At 31.3% G+C, this 18,169-nt stretch overlaps 1 protein-coding gene across 11 annotated transcripts in view; it reads right to left on the bottom strand.

Annotated features, from left to right (window-relative positions):
* Window positions 1–18,169, bottom strand: part of MCTP1 (multiple C2 and transmembrane domain containing 1) — a 679,042-nt gene that overhangs the window by 266,478 nt on the left and 394,395 nt on the right. For 6 of the 11 annotated variants that reach the window (XM_031949335.1, XM_031949290.1, XM_031949363.1 and 3 more), the window contains 2 exons: window positions 7,994–8,053; window positions 1,205–1,282 (listed from right to left, as the gene is read on the bottom strand). The exons of 3 other annotated variants lie outside the window; for them this stretch is intronic. In XM_031949335.1, the coding sequence (XP_031805195.1) occupies window positions 1,205–1,282; window positions 7,994–8,053 (138 nt within the window). The remainder of the gene's footprint in view (window positions 1–1,204; window positions 1,283–7,993; window positions 8,054–18,169) is intronic. 2 more of the 11 variants (XM_031949457.1, XM_031949312.1) reach the window with 1 other exon arrangement.

The raw sequence follows: 18,169 nt of genomic DNA on the forward strand, positions 1-18,169 counted from the left end.
TGCAAGAAGTTCAGCAATAGAGGGCTAACAATTGTGTTACATATGTACATATTAATACAGAGTAATGTTACCCTATATTCCCCTCCTTCTCTCTTTTCTTAAAAAAAGGATTATTCTTTTGAACAAAAGCAATCATCAGTGTAACAGTTTTATTTTTATTATAAAATGTTTGCAGTCGTGACAACATAGAGTTTAAGTGCGAGAAAGAATTAATGAGCTTGAAGCAAAATTATTATATGAAGGTAAAGTATCTAAAGCTGTATATGACAAACAACAGAGAAGTATATGCCAACAGTCAAGAAATGTGAAAGATAAGAAAACTAAATAGCCAACCACATGCATACAAATATGGGAACTTCTTTGGAAATTAATCTGAAAGTACTTATCCCTTGGCACAACTTGATACAACATTTACCTTCCTAGTGGTTCTCTCCTCCATTTAACAAAGGTTACTTAATACAATATGATTACATTAACCATCCGTTAGTCAATGTATTGCGAATATTTCTAAAACATATTACCCCTTTCTAGCTATTGAGACAGTATTTTGACTTGTATATTTTGAATATCTGAAGAGAGAAACATTGGATTCATCTGGAAAATGGAAAAATAAACTTTTGTTTAATTTTCTAAGTGGTAATTCTGTTTTAAAAATCAAATCCTCCACTTTAAAGATAGGCATTTTTACTCCTGGGTAAAGTATGCTGATGCAAATATTAATAATAAAAATTATTTACTGAGTATTTACAATGTGCCTATTAGAACATTAAACATATAAAAATTTTTCAATAAACATAAATCATAGATAACTCTCCTTCCTCTCCTTCCATTCTGATTTCCTTTCTTCCCTTCTCTGTTCTTTAAAAAAATTCTAAAAGCAAAATTTCCAAAACAAAAAATAAACTAAGCACCACCAAAAATGTCATTTATTCTTGTATTGATTTACTGATTCATGATGCCAGGTAACAATATAATTTCAGAAATTCAGATGAAGTAGGCATTTATATTTTTGCAATTTCAACTGGCAGGATTTCAGAGCAGGTAAGTAAATTAGTTCAATTAAAATGAGTGTTAATAAATTATAGCCTTTCATCATGCTATAAAAATAATGTGAATAAGGAGATGAATTTTTAGCAAGGTCATTCAATTGTGAGTTTGCTGCTGATGTTAGCTTAGAAAGGGGACGTGGAATGGTACAACTTACTTGTGTATTTTGGCAACAAAGATTCTGGCGTTCTGCTCTGGAGAAGCCCAAGGCTGGAAAAGCAGGGGGTCTGTAGCTCTGGATTGAAATGAATGGTCAGAACTCTATGAGGATGTGAACAATGTGCCTATCCATACCTAATGGTAAGTGTCTGAAAGATCTTCACAAACCAATTTTTGGAAAAAAAACTGTAGCACTATTTTCTATGGTATCAGAAAATTTCTTATAGTACAGAAAAAAGCATATACATTATGCAAAGTATATATATGATGGTTATTATTTCCTTTGATAAGGTGATCCAGTGGAATTGGAATTCTAACCTTCCATTGTAAAAATGGAACTTCTGTCAACTTATCACTGAAGTCCTAAAAGGTGGCTAGGTTTCAAGTATAGTCCCACTGATGTATAGTATGTCCACTTATTGCCAACTGGACTGCTGCCAATTGATTGGTGCCAATGGACCAATCTGGGTAAGTGTTATTACTAGGATGATGAAGTCTGTGTTTAGAGTAACTCCTGAAACCATTAACTAACATGAAGGGGGGAGTAATCTGTAGTCTGGTTCCCCATTCCCTATTAGATCATTCCTATTTTCTCTGAGTAAACAGATGCCTGAAATATTGAATTAAGAGTAATTAAGAGTCAAGGATTCCTGCAGTTTATAGATAAAATATGCAGTAGCCAAGGGAATTAAATTCAGGCTTTATTACAAAACAAAATAAAATGGCAAGGAGAGATTTGGGGATAGGATGAGATGGACAATTTCTAGAGTCTCAAACATTTTAAAAGTCCATTTTGGTTCTTATATAAAATTATATAAATGAAAACCTACTAAAACAGTGAAGACTCCAACATAATGATTCTAGTTGTTTGCTGCTAGGTTGGGCATTACACAATCACATAAAGAATACACCCAAATAGAAGCAGGCTGGGAGTAAATAAATCCGACTTCATGACACACATGCAAAATAACAACAATAACAAAACGGCATGCCTAATATAATTGAATCCAGCAAAATATCTGGTCTCATAGTAATATATTAGAGAGTTATAATGGACCCAAGCAAAAAAGATAATGGAGGAGAAAGGATATTGCAGAAGGAGTAATTTAATTGCCCTATGTGATAGAAAATGGCAGTTAGAAGATAATATTAACAGGATACAAAAAGAAAGATGCAGATAAGGTCAATCAAATGTAGTGATATGGACAAGGAGAAACAAATTGGACCAAAATTGCCCTCTAGATTATTTTGGAAAATTGACAGCTATAAAATTCCCGACAAAATCATTTCCCCAAGATGCTATCTCTGGAGGTTGCTTATCATGTCGTTGCTATTGATATTATCTAGTCATTTTCTTCTCCAGAATTTACAGATGAGGAAACTGAGGCAAACTGTCATGAGAAAAATTAAAAGGTAGAGATTGGGATGAATATACTTTGTAATGCCTTAGTATGTGTCTTCTTTTTACTCATCTGTATGTATATTGTTTTTCTTTTGAGAGGATTAGGAAAGCCAAAGGACTCTGTTTTGTTCATTTGCCTTGTAGAATTACTAATATAGTATCTGGGACAAAGTAAATGCTGGGGATGGCCAAATGGCACCATGGTTAGAGTGCCAGGCTTGGGATCAGGAAGACTTGATTTCAAATATGTTCTCAGATACTTACTAGATGTGTGATCCTGGACAAGGGATTTAACCCTGATTGCCTCAGTTTCCTCATCTGTAAAATGAACTGGAGAAGGAAATGGCAAACTATTTCAGCAAGTTTGCCAAGAAAATCCCAAATGGGGTCATGAAGAGTTGGACTGAAGAACAACAACAACAAAATGCTTAGTCATTGGTTGATTAGACTGGACAAAAATAAGAAGTGAAATGATAATTGGTTTCTCAGCAGAGACATCCAGGACTCAATATATTTTTATGCATTTTCAGGATGGAGAAATTCTAGAATCTGTACTATTAACAAACTAATAAAATATCAATATATTTACCAATCTGTGATTTTTGTTGGTGTAGGCATTTTCTCTACCAATTCAGACCACAATCTTTATAGTGATATTAGTACATCAATCTTAGATAGCTGTCTGCAGCTCAGAGAAGTGATGGGGCATGCCCAGGAGTTATCTAGGCTGGGAATCAAGAATTTGATTCCAAATTTTAATTCAACCTCAGATACTGACTATGACCTTTTTATAAATCACTTAACCTCTGCTTGCTCACTGAAGAATGAGGATAATAATAAAAGCACCTCTCTCAGAATTACTGTGAATATCAAATGGAATTGAATGAAAAATTTACTAAATGCTTAACACAGTGTCTAGCACACAGTAGGTACTTTCCTTCCTCATGGTTCCATGATTAGTAAGAGTTGGACATTGTATTCAAGCCCAGTTCATCCTGACTTTAGATCCATCATTCTACAACAACCCTAAGACTACCTCTTAATCTTTATTATCATTATTATAATGATAGCATTATAATAATAGCATATCATCATCATTATTATTATTATTAATAAAATATTTTTGACTCCTTACAAAATAGGTTTATCGTTTCCTGATTCTGAACCCAGGTCTAGAAAATAAAGCAATTTATTTAATTTTATCATATGGCAAGAGGGAAAGTCAATAATATTTTTCCTATAAAATCCTTACAGTTCTCTGCTTTTGTTACCTTTGATTCATTTTTCTGTGTTTTTATATAATCACCTACACATTATAAAACTAGTGGGAAAGATATTGCTTGTCTGTTTACAACGAGGCAGCATATCTGTGAGAGTCCATTTTACCTCTATTTTCAGCACAGGGGTACATGTGCCTTTATTTAATCAAATGACCCATGAGACACTTTACAAAGAAGAGATAATGACAGCTTTAGTGTGACTGTTTTGTACTATGAACACCCATACTTATCAAAGCACCGTGCAATTATCAGCTCAATCCCAGTCACAGAAGCTTTCTATCTTTCTCTTTCCCTACTAAGCTCATTCCAGTGAATTGCACCCAGATGATGTGTTCCAACAAGTGGATTTGCAGTTCATCTATCTTTCAATTCAGGACTGCCTTTTACAATAAACCCTTTAGTACTTTGTCCAATTTAGTTTTAGAACCATGGTCTTATTAAAAATCTTTGATCTTTTATTCCTTGGAAAACTATTCTTAACTACAGTGGTCCTCAGCGGAGATATGTCCTTTAATTGTATTCTGAAACTTCTATCCAATTTGACCAAAAAAAAATTATTAAATGTTTGTTGTGTTAGAATACTGTCATGTACTTAGAGAGGAAATAAACTTTAGATGAGAATCAGGCCTGGTTTCCTGAGAGCTTAAAGTCTAGTGAAAGATATAGCAGAAGCAGATATAACTAAAAATGAAAATAATGTATATTAGTGAGATTAAAAATGTTTTGCCCAAGATCTGAAAGAAGCCCATTAGTATTTGTACATTTTTCTGTCAAATATTTCTGTCAACTGAGATCATCTGTAAAGCTCGCAAACATTTTTTTAAAGATAAAACTCAGTTTCAATAATTGTAAAAAAGGAATACTATATTCTGATAGTCTCCTTATTTTTTTCACTAAAATATCTGATACTTCTGTGAACCGAACATTGAATTACTTTCTTTTCTATGATGATTTTTTTTCTTGGTTAATGAATGACAAAAACATATTTTAAAATTATCTGGAAAATCACAATCCCTTGATAAAGCTCGGATTAATCTGAATTTCTCTTTTAACTCTCCCCAAATAATAAGACTTGTAGAACTATCATAATAACTCTTTATCAGTTCTATTTAACAGCATAACACTTTAAAACTGCTTCTCAAACATGTATTTTTTTAAGATGTTAGGGTTTATATGGACCACTTTTATTTTTAGTTAAAAAGTGATCTTTCTGACAGGCTAACTGAAAAATGTTTCACCAGGATTTAGTATTTTCTTAAATCAACAGAAGGACACTCTACACCTGATTCATTCTGTAGTTAGGTATATTTCAGCTTTTATCCTAGGTACTATTCTCTTCACCTAAGAAAGCATTCAAGGTTGCCTATAATATTTAATACTTTTGGATTTTTGAATATTTCCATATTCTTTTTAATACTTTTATAGAAAAACAAAATGAAAGAACCAAGGTACCATTTGATGAAAGAGAAGTGATCTTGTTTAGCAGACTAACTTCTGATCATGTATTTACACATTTTTGTCACATTATTTACACAATATCACTTTTTTTTTTTTTTTTTTTTTTGCTGAGGCAGTTAGGGTTAAGTGACTTGTCCAGGGTCACACAATTAGGAAGTATTAAGTGTCTGAGTCCAGATTTGAACTGAGGTCCTCCTGACTTCAGGGCTGGTGCTTTATCCACTATGCCACCTAGCTGCCCCACAATATTATATTTTTAATGAAGCATCTTGAACCACTGATTTTTTAAATTAGAAAATCAAGATGCTAAACATGAGAACTTTAGTGTGTCCTCCACACATCAATGACTTAAGGAGATATTGAAAAAATGTCACACAATGTGGGAGGCATTTAACAAGGAAACCAAAAAGCCACACCTCAAAATAGTTTTTACATTTCAAAATTGACTTTAAAATTTCTTACATGGACTGCTGCCCTACCTACTCATTGAAATATGTTTTTAAGTATCTAGAGCAAAGTACAATGTGGATTGCATTCCTAAGGAAACGAGGCTGCAGAGTAACCTGAATGTAGGGTTTTCAGTCAAGAAATCTTGAGTGCAAATGCAATTTCAGACACATTAACTGTGTGGTTCTGGACAAATAATTTTACCCCTTTCCATCTCAGTTTTCTAATTTATAAATGGAGGAGGTTGAATTTGGCTTTTAAGTCTCTTCTAAATGTAAACGTATGATAGCTGTTCTACCATTAAATAAGTTATATGATCTTACTCATCTTCTCTACTTCACTTTCTTTATCTGCAAAATAAAATTGGAATAAGTGATCTACAAAGTTCCTTCAAAGACCAACACTTTATAATCTCTGAACAACACCTAAATCAAGTGGTCAGAGACAGTCTGTTAAACCTCAATGTTATTATAAGTTATTCCTGTTAATTACATGTTTGGTATAAGAAACATTAGGCAATTAAGAATGTTAGGAAATGTAAATGGACAACATTGGATAATTAGAATGGATTAGGGTAGAGTAAAAAAATAGCATTTGATAGGTAATAATTGTAAAAACAAAACAAAATAAAACAAACCTCACCATGTAGAGCAAATTGTGGAAGTGGAATAATACCTGGTAGTATGTCTTCAATAAAATGAAACAGAATTTTCAGTCATTTTGGGTTCTACACTAATATTATGTGTTTGTAAGTATATACACATAAAAGATGCGTATCTATCTATCTGGTGTGTGTGTGTGTCCGAGAGAGAGAGACAGACAGACAGAGAGAAAAAGAGAGGAGGGGAAATGGGAGAAGAAAATATTCTGATCAGTTGTCCTAGATAATGTGGCTAAGAGTATTCATTTTTAATAACTAGCAAAATAAAGTAAAAATGACACTTTTACAAAAGCCCCTCAGTAATATTAAGGATTCTGAATAATTCAAAAGATGGGGGCCCACATCTAAAATTATCCTCAGATGAAATTCTTTGGTCATTTTAAGAAAATGAATAAACAAATAGGTCATTTCATTTACGACAAGAAAATAAATGGAATAACTAAATACTAGACACCATTTCTCAAGAAGTCTTCAATGAAATGAAGGGGGAAAATGATAAGGTTTTAATCCTCAAGTTATTTATGGTCACTGAAAGTCTAAACAAGAGTTCAGACAAGAAGGGGAACAACTACTACAATATCATTTATTTCTGGAGAGAAGGGACCTTCACTTATATACTGACTAGCTCAGAGTTTTGCTAGATCGTTAACATTCTATAGTATAAAAATTGTGTTGGGCCCAATCTCTTCAAAATTCGGAGATTTAAGCTATCTGAATGCTCTTTGAGGTCCCAAAAAAGAACAAGAAAACATCAGTGCTTCAATCACAATTTCTAAGACTATGTAATGGTGCCCTAGATGTAAATTTCAAAGACAGGAAAAGTTCATAGAAGGCAGAAATAAGTAATCAGAGCAAAATGTAGTATAGCAGGGAAAGTTAGATGATGGAGCTCATAAAAAAGTAAATAGTGTTGAACTAAAATCTCTTATATTAAAAATCCATGCACATTTTTCTCTTTCCTCAAATACAAAGCAAGGCTATAATTTTTTTTTAATTTAATGAGATTTTATTTTAATAAAGAAATACAGACTGTGCAAAATGTTTCAAATGGTATATAACTGGCCTAAAATTATTGTGGAATAAGAAAAGACATTTTCAAACAAGATTGAGCTCTAAAATTTAAACAAAATATCCATGTCATGGCAGTAATAAGGCACACAAAGTCTATTTCTTGAGCAGGAAAGTGATGAATCTTCATGATCTCTCTACATTAGATCTGTTATTTCTATACAAAGATCTCATACAAAATTAGATCTAGTGGAATGGGTCACTGGAATGAATAAAAATCCTCCATCAGTTTTGAATTTGTAACAAAATTCCTTTTTCATAATCAGTGAGTTTTAGAATACAACTTTTTAGTCTTTATAAATAAGGAAATAAAAGTGGCATTAAATTGAGGTGCCATACATGACTTAGTACTCAAAATAAGAGGGCCACTCAAGAATGTGAAAACAGTACCTTTGCTGGTTTGTGTTGAACAGTCAAATTTTCTAGCCCAAAACAAAAACCAAGAGTAGCAATATAACATTGAAACATTACCCTCCACCAGAAAGACTTCACTGAGAAAAACGATCCAAGCACTTCAGTTTTTGAGAGTTCCTAAAAACAAACAAATATTTAACTAAACTCTGAGTTTGTTTCAGAAATGTTAGCAAAAAAACCAAACCAAACCAAACCAAAACCAAAAAACACAAAAAAGAAAAGAAAAACCTATACTTTCTATAAGTGTTTTGAATGTTCATCACATCTCTCCTGGGATAAATTAAGTTTTTCCCATCAATTACACTGAGATTCAGAAAAGAACTTTTAAAAAAACTTATTTGGATATCATCCACTTACCATTTCTTTCTTGGGGACTCTTCAATAAATCTCTTACTCTCTAAGCCTTCCATTATAAGTAGCAGAATTATTAATAATATTCAAAACAATTTGTTTTTCAGGTGAAACAAATTTCTTTCTTTTCCTTTAAAAAAGATTTAAAATTATTGACCTCCAGAGCACTTTTAAAAACATGCAACAAGAGTCTTGTCTTTCTATAACATTTCCATAGGCTTTTACTGAGGTATCTCTAAACTGATAAAACATTTTTTTTTTTTTGCTCTGAATTAGGCAGTGTTCACAAGTTCATGTGGTTTCATCAACAAAATGTGCTGTTATTATAAAAGTAAAATAGACCTGTCTTATTACAGTATTAAAATTGATACCCAGAAGACAGCATTTGTGGTCAAATGATTTCGGTAGTAGTATGTTTGATACTGGAAACAATTTATTAAAAGAAAAAAAAACTTTGAGAAAAGTCTCCACTGGTTTAAAAATAGTCCAGATGTCAGGAAAATGCAGTAATTTATAGAATTTAAATCTTACTCTCTTTAGAGCATCTCTCATATTCTCTCACATAAGGGCTTTCTTTCATGTTTAACATGTTTAACTGATTGCAACATTTATGGTAAAGAACTAGAATATGGGATGGTGATAATGAATCATAGGTTGGTGCAAGAGTTTGTGACTATTATAGTTCTCAAGATGATAGTTAAAATCTGAATTTCCCCTAAAAAATCTGCTTAGAAAATGACAAAAAAGAATTAAAAGTGGGTATTTGTGTGTGTATGTGTATATGTGTGCAAAATTAATCCAGTAGATTTTTTATTTCATTTATAGGTATAATGTTGAACAAAATAGAATGCCTGGTGCTATACATCCCAGAGAAGATTCCATTTTCAGAAGATACCACTTAGAATATAAGCTCTTGAGAATAATGTGTGTGTATGTTCTTTTCATATCTTTGTACCCCCCAAATTTAGCAAAATATGGGGCTCATAAGAAACATTTAAAATGTTTATTACTTGATGTATAGTTAGATATTTATCATCTCTTGTACATCAGACTTACTCCAGTCTTTCTTTACAACATTGATGTGACTGAGTTCTTAAAGTCTATTCCAGTGATGTCAAACTCAAATAGAAACAGATCCCTGTGGTCCACTCATTCAAGTGTTTTGTTTTGCCAGCTATGAGTTTAATAAAACTCTGATGTATGGAAGTAAAAGTCTAAATGCTAGCAGATCTTACCAAAGTGACAGGTCTTCAAGTAGGGATGGGACCAGTGATGTCTATTATCTCCAGATGAATTCAAGTTTGAAGAGAGTTATCACCAGAAGGGAACCACTTATTGATGGATAATTTTTTTTTTGTCCAGCGAATCTATTTTATATTTTACCAAGCCATGGACAAGTTAGAACTGATGCAAAGTGAAGTGAGTAGAACCAGAACATTATCCACAGCAACAACAAAATTATGTGATGATCAACTCTGATGGACTTGATTCTTTTCAACAGTGAGATGATTCAGGTTAATTCCAGTGTACTTGTGATGGATAGAGCCATCTGCATCCAGAAAAGACCATGGGGCCTGAATGTGGATCACAACAAAGTATTTTCACTTTTTTGTTGTTAGTTGCTTGTTTTTTCCTCTCATTTTTTCCTTTTTGATTTGATTTTTCTTGTGCAGCATAATAAATGTGGAAATATGTTTAGAAGAATTGTACATGTTTGACCTATATTGGATGACTTGCTGTCTAGAATAGCGGAGTGAGGGAGAAAGAAAAATTTGGAACACACAATTTTGCAAGGGTAAGTGTCAAAAACTATCTTGCATGTATTTTGAAAATAAAATACTATTATTAAAAATTTTTAAATAAAAAATATCTAAATTCAGTTTGTGGCAGCCCTCTTTGTAGTGGCTAGAAATTGGAAACTGAGTGGATGCCCATCAGTTGGAGAATGGCTGAATAAATTGTGGTATATGAATATTATGGGATATTATTGTTCTGTAAGAAATGACCAACAGGATGATTTCAGAAAGGCCTGGAGAGACTTACACGAACTGATGCTGAGTGAAATGAGCAGGACCAGGAGATCATTATATACTTCAACAACAATACTATATGATGACCAGTTCTGATGGACCTGGTCATCCTCAGCAATGAGATCAACCAAATCATTTCCAATGGAGTGGTAATGAACTGAACCAGCCACACCCAGCAAAAGAACTCTGGGTGATGACTAAAAACCATTACATTGAATTCCCAATCCCTATATTTTTGCCTACCTGCATTTTTGATTTCCTTCACAAGCTAATTGTACAATATTTCAGAGTCTGATTCTTTTTGTACAGCAAAATAACAGTTTGGTCATGTATACTTATTGTGTATCTAATTTATATTTTAATATATTTAACATCTACTGGTCATCCTGCCATCTGGGGGAGGGGGTAGGGGGTAAGAGGTGAAAAATTGGAACAAGATGTTTGGCAATTGTTAATGCTGTAAAGTTACCCATACATATAACCTGTAAATAAAAGGCTATTAAATAAAAAAAAAATCTAAATTCAAAAAAGGAAACACTTCTGAATCTAAATATTATTGATAAAGAGTTTATGTAGAAATCATACTCCTAAAAGTTGCTCCATTTTTAGAACAGCGATGCAGCTTTGTATTTCTCCCTCAGTGGTAGCATACTAACATGTTTTTTTGATTTAAAGAATATTACTTCTTGTGACAGACTACTGAAAGTAAATTCTAATATTCTTTATTGGGATTTTTAGTTTAAAAATTCTTTTCTTTCATTTTAGTGTGCATTATTGAGATTTTCATCATTTCTCTTCTTTAAAATATATGCAGTGTTATTAAGTGTTTATTATCCAAGATAAAAAAGGAACTGATTCAAATAGAAGAATAAGAGCTATTTCCTAATAGATAAATAGTGAAAGGATATGAACAGGCAGTTGTGAAGAGAAATCCAAAATATTAACAATCATATGAAAAAGTGCTCCAAATCATTAATAATTAAATTAGAGAAATGCACATTAAAAAAAAACTCTCCAACATTTCATCTTATACCCATTAAATTGGCAAAAATCACAAAAAAGTTACATGATACAAAAAATAGAAGAATTGAGGGAAACAGGGCAAACTATATGTGTAGTTTTGAATCGGTCTAGTTATTTTGAAAAGGAGCCTGGAATCATAGCCCAAAGGTCATGAAAGTCTTCATACCCTTAAATCCACCAATGCCATAGTTAGGCTTATACCACAAAGATACCAAAGAGAGATAAAAGGATAAATATGTATAAACATTTTTATAGCATTTCTTTTTGTAATGGCAAAGATTTGAAAACAAAGAACAGATTACTCATTAATGGGGTATGATTGAATAAATTAAGGTAAATGACTGTAATGAAATACGACTGAGCCATAAAAAAAAAAAAAAAATGAAGAAAGAGAAGATTTCAGGCAAACCTGGGAAGACTTATATGGTATTATGGAGACTAAAATAAGCAAAACATAGAGATCAATTTATATAATCACATTGCAATGAAAAACAGTTTCTGATTAATTGAATAATCAATCATGATTTCAAAGGATTGATTATAAAATATACTATCTAGCTCTTGACAGAGAAGTGATGAATTGAAGATGAAAACATGAGTCTTGGAGATCTGTTTTGCTTAACCATATTTATATGAAACAATGTTTTTTTTTGTAATTTGGGGGTAGGATTTAAGGAAAGGGAATAGATATTGAGAAAGAACTGATAAACAGAAGTATGTATATAATGATTTTCCATATTTGTGTCTAATGGTAGCCATTTATAGGTCAGAAGGAGAAAAAAAGAAATTTATGTGATAATTTTACAATATTTTTAAAAGGTACAGTAAGCTGTACATAATAAATATGCTGTTTCATGTACAATTACTTTTTTATTATGATTTGTTATGAAAGTGCTTGTTTTATTCCATAAATTAAATTTTAAAAAAGAACAAATAAAGAAGACATGAAGATCATTGAAGCACCAAAAAAAATACATAGAAGAGAATACAACAAAAACATACATTAAGGAAGACAGACAAATAGGACAGTTTTGAAGATATCATGTTACTTTTATATACAGAGGGTCCCCCAAAGTCCTAATGCAGTTTCAACCTTCTAAAGCTTAAAGACTTAAGAAAAAAAGCAAATTTTTAAAAAATATAGATTTATAATTTCATATGCAGTCTTTTTCTGTTCTATTTTGTATAAGGAAATGTTCATATTATTTGGTACTGATTCAGTTCACAATAAAAAAATCTTTGAAATATATCATGTACTAATTATGTTTTGAAAGTAAAATTTCATTAAAAGAAAACCCTGTTGAAGCTCCATGGCATAAATAGTAAATTTCCAAGAATCAATGTTTCTTTTGATAATAAATTTGTTAAGAGAAGACATGGAAGCATCTTGGGCTTATAATTCCATTTAGAACAGTAATTCAAGATAGTAATTAAGTCAGGCTTTTTTTTTAAGATTTAAAATCTGTCAAATTTCTATGCAGGTTAAATATAAGTAAGTGGCAACTGTTCGAGATTGAATTTTTTCTCCTTCCCTCAATTTTAATGATAAGTTATCTAATTTCTCATATTAATTCAGAGGATCCCTGCATAATTACATTTCCTTCCCTGCTTCTTGAACAGACAAAATGAGAATCTTAGAGATTTTTCTTTAATGCTCAAAATTTAATATTTGGAATTCATTAGATTTAAAGGCATAAAAATATGAACCATGTTTATACCTACTAATTTCTTAGGCTATAATTTACCTGCTGCATTTAATTATTTCCTTCTTTATTAATCAATTGCAAGATTTGTGTCCCCTTATAGCTGATATTCTCAAATAAATTTATACCTCTTCTTTAAATAAAAGTACTTCTTTTTTGTGAAATACATTGCTCTGTGTAGAGACAAAATTCATAGTGGGGTTATCAAGGGTTTCTTTTATCTAGTTTTTCTAATAATGTCCCCCAAACACTAGGCATGCTGATGATAATTTTGCTAAGGTATTGATTTCATTACAAAATATAAGAAAACAGAATCATCTATGTATACATTTCAAGGTAATCTCTTTAAAAATCATAAGTGGAAATTTTTAAAGTTACTTTTAAATCCTAATAAAAAAAATAAAAAAACCTTTTCAGTGAAAGCACCAGTTTAATCCTACCTATGCTAAAATTGAAAAAGAATAATAGCAAAAAAAAAAAAAAAAAAAAAAAAAGAAGGAAAAAAAGCAAATAAAACCCACTATAACAACAACTTCATAATTACAGCTTATTGACATCAGTAGGTTGAGGAGACTAGTATTTTTCCCTTGGCCTTTTTAATATTAAAAATGCAATCAATGTTCCAAATTTTAAAAATCCACTTGCTTTCTTCTAGTCCTCTACAATCCAAATATCACCTCAAACCAAATAAACTCTCTTAAAATGAGACATAACAAGATAATTAGAAATATTTATTTTTCAGGGATGAAAAAGGGTCCAATGGATCCTCCTTACATAACTATATATTTTTTTCTTCTTTCCAATCTTCCCATGATTCCAATAGGCAACAAAAGCATTTCAAACAAATGAATAAATTTATACAAAGCACTAGGAAAATCATAAAATGCTTTAAAAATAACCAATAATTATTAATAAATGATTCCCTCAAGTACATTAATTTAACAGCAGCAGAAAAATACATGAGTGTAGGCTATTATTGCAACATTGTTATGAACTTAAATATGTGTTCCACAACAAAAACGTAAAAAAAAATCATAACCAACATATTTATGTTGAAAATAAAATTATCTTTAAATTTGTATTAGGAACAACTTGAGATGGGATTCAAATTCTTGAAAAAATATTGTTCTATAACTACTTAAATACAGCTTTAACATCTTAAGTACATTAAAATATTTAGCTCAACTGATGGACTAAATTTCTAACATTATTCGTAGTGGCACTTGAAATTCCTATCTTTTCAATACTACCAAAACATAAGAAACAATTCAGGTCTGTTAGAGATGTCTTTGCTTCTGAAAAGACAGAAGCACAAGTGCTCTTTATTAATATAAGAAAAGATAAAGAAACTCATCAAAAATTTTATGCATATTAATCTTGAGTTAGTTGAATTTCACTTCTTCAGTCTTAGCCTTTGGTGCCATATTTAAAGAAAGTGCCACATATCTAAATAAGATAACTGGATAACTGAGAAGATGAATTCTAAGAATTTATCCATTTCAAATTCTTTATCTGGTTTTCAAGTTTCTTGAATATGATTTCTTATCCTTTCTACACACTTGATGCAAAAATGACCCCCTCCAAAACCCTGACTTGTACTTTTAAATATTACTGAAAAGGGACAGTTTTTATTTCCCAGAGAAGCAAGAATGCAGTTATCCTCAGCACCACTTAATTTTCCTTTAATTTTTCTTCCCAAATTTACCTTAAGCCTTTTTCATTTTTTCTTGCTGATGAGGCAGGCAATGGGAAATGGATAGTCCATGAAAATAAGAATTTCCCCATGCTAGAGAATTTAACCTACTCACATCATTATTTCTCCTCTCTCCACATGCACTCATTTAAACTTTACCATCAGTCATTTTAGAATAAGAGGACAACATAACCTATGAAACAGAATTCATGTTTGCCTCCATTATTCTAGTAGATGGTGTGAGTTTTTTTTCCTTTTTTTTTTTTTTTTTAAGTCTGTCTACATTGCCTCTTGTTATGTTGGAGAAGCCTCCTCCTCAATGTTAATAAGGGCAGCATGCAGAATAATGCATGCCGACCACACGAAAGGCAAATCAGCGACCACACAATTAAACATCTTGAATTGGGCACAAAGATACCATGTAATCCAGCCACTGCTGAAGACGATATTTTTGTCCTTTTGCTTTGTACAAAGTCATCCAGATCTGTTCCCACAAGAGTCCACAATATTTAAAAAATTCAGCAAGATCAGTGTAATAAGAATAGCTATTTTAATGGAAAATTCATTCCCTGCCCTGTTATAACTTATAATAGACAAAAATGTGTGATGTTTTATACCATGGGAAATATTATTACAATCAAAATGAGAAAAAATAAATGCAAATTTCAATCAATATTTTATAGAGGAAAAATACCTTCAATATTAAACACAAAAATATTATTTTAAATAAATTTGCTGCAACTTTTTTTTTGGTACTTTGAAAAAACACTATCAAACTAATTATGGCAGAATTAATGGGTACAGTACCATTTTACAAACTGTCAATTAAAACAATGAGTTCATTTAATGTACATTATCTAGAGTCTTAACTGTGGTTCATCGCTATAGCCTTTACAGTTAACTTGAATTTCACAGTACAAATGAGGTGCTAAAATAATTTTTATTTAGCATTTTAAATTTCTTTAAAATTTGAATACATTGAGCTTTACCCCCTCTAATTATAGGAAACCAAAGATAAAAAATTCTTTGCCACTACTTAAGGATGTTATGAACAACAAGGGATTTCATTTTCTTTGGTGTTTTTAAAATAACCTGTTTACTCTCTGAATATAAGGTTTTGTTAGAGAGCAGTTGATAATTGTTAAATAAGGACAGTTTTTTTCTTCCTTATGTCTGAGTGACTGTGTGAGACACTTAAAAATGTGTTAATCTGTTCCTCCACCTTTCCTTAAATTAAAGCACTTAGAGGTTTTCCAATGCATTTTTAATGTGTCATCCTGTGTGTCAGGTTTAACTATGCCCTGCAGACTTAGAGCTCTTTGGTTAAAATTAACAATATCCTTGCCAAAAGCTTTATTAAAAATTACTTCATTCAGCTAAGGTCTAAAAAAGTGGTGTAATAGTTCATTAAATGATGCTTAGTGATTATAATAATCATTATAATAGAGATGTATTACTTTAAAAAAGATATAAGCCATCAAGTAACAGAATATTGCAATTAGATATATTCACACTGATCTATATTATAATCTTAAAGAAAGAAGTCAAAATGAAGTGTTAACATGGTACTAGGAAGTACAAGGTGGACAAGTTAACATTACTAAAATGCAATTTTTCATTTGATTGAACTCAGATTAGTTTGCTATTCCACTATCTATGAAACAAAAATCCAACCTTTTGTAAAGCAAAATCATTAGCTCTGACACCTTAATATAGCCAATTATTTTATAACATATTTTTCTACTTTTAGTTTTTCCTACATATATTTGTACAATACCCATATTGTTCTTTTTTGGTCTTGTTAGACTTCTACATTGAATAATTCCACCTAACAATAAGAAAAATTGCCTTCAAGAATAAAATGTCTCAAAAAACTTAATGCATTGTTATTTATCAGTCCAAATTAATTCTGTCCCATTATATTGACTCAGGCCTACAGTGTTTCTCATTTCTCATTTTGTTGAAAATAGTTGCTTTTTTTCTCCTATAACAACTAAAAATGGGTGAGATTCCAAATCTTCACAACAGAAAATTTTATATTAGGATGTGAGAATGAAGATTTTTATACTCACCTTTAATTATTATTTTACAGAGTTAAAAGAAAATGATCATTATCCTGAAACAGCCCTAACAATTCATAATTATTTACTACTCTTGAGAAGCATTAGTAAAATACAACAAATATCTTGAATCATATATTTTTGCTTTTCAGAGATGTTTAGGTTCATGCATATTTTGTCCTTGCTTCCCATTAAGTTGGATGATGTTTGGTTTCAGTTAGATAACACATTTGCTTCAAATAACATATAAATCAATCTTGAACGGCAATTACTATTTCACTGTCCACAAGCTAGCTATTTATCCTTTTGATTTCAACAGTAAATACGACCTCACATTATGTGAGTGCCACAAGTAATAAGATTTCAATTGAGAGAACCTATTATTGGCAGTACAGCTGAAACAAAAATAAGGAAAGAAATCTCATCACTGAAAGTCAAGATGATGAAAATGATGAGCAGGTAGTTAAGTAATGGGAAATGCCATGAAATGATTCATCCCATATAGAGAAGAGACAGGTATATTAAAAAAATAACAATGCCAATTTAGCTTTTCCTTGTGTGGGTATATCATTCTTGAAAGGAACTGAGTAAAGAAAATGTGATTTTATATCACAGAAAACATATAACGTCATTATATGGCTATATTTAAGTCTTTTCAACAAAGTTAAAGGTTCTACAATAAGACATTGCATTCACAGGAAGCAGCTCAAAGACTGGCTATGAGCCAAATACTGGCAGAAAAAATGAAAGAAAACTATCTTATCTAAAACAAGATTCCAAAAATAAAAAAGTAATTTGAACTGTGCTTTTACTAGAGAGTCAAATGACTTTAGAACACAGCTAAAATAAAAACATAGCACCAGAATTCAAAATGCTAGCTGTGAAATATAGATATAGTGTGTACGTATAAACAATAGGAGCAGTAATAGCATACAGAGCAGAGAGAATAATAATGACAATGATGATAATAAATAATTAACATAGAGACAGCTTTAAAATTTGCAAGCACTTTATTCATTTTATTCTCACAACAGCCTAGGGAGATAAGTGCTATTATTGTACCCATTTTTATAGTTGAGAAAACTAAGGCAGACAGAGCTAAAGAGACTTCCCCCATGTTCGCACAGCTAGTTTTAGTATTGATTGTGATAAGTGGGAGATACTGGCACAGGACCATGCAGCAGAAGGTACTGTGTTCTATGAACAAAGCAGAAACACAGTAACACAAAGGAAAAGATGCACAAATCTAAAGATATCTTCACCTAAATGTTTAAGTGGACTATTTGTACCTAACCTGTGGCAGAGTCTTCTGAGCTCAGATTGAACTGATCAGCCACAATTTGTACTTGATCTCACTGTAGTGATGCGATTAT

The sequence above is a fragment of the Sarcophilus harrisii genome, chromosome 1 (genome assembly GCF_902635505.1).
Source record: "Sarcophilus harrisii chromosome 1, mSarHar1.11, whole genome shotgun sequence".
In the NCBI taxonomy this organism is placed as follows: domain Eukaryota; kingdom Metazoa; phylum Chordata; class Mammalia; order Dasyuromorphia; family Dasyuridae; genus Sarcophilus; species Sarcophilus harrisii.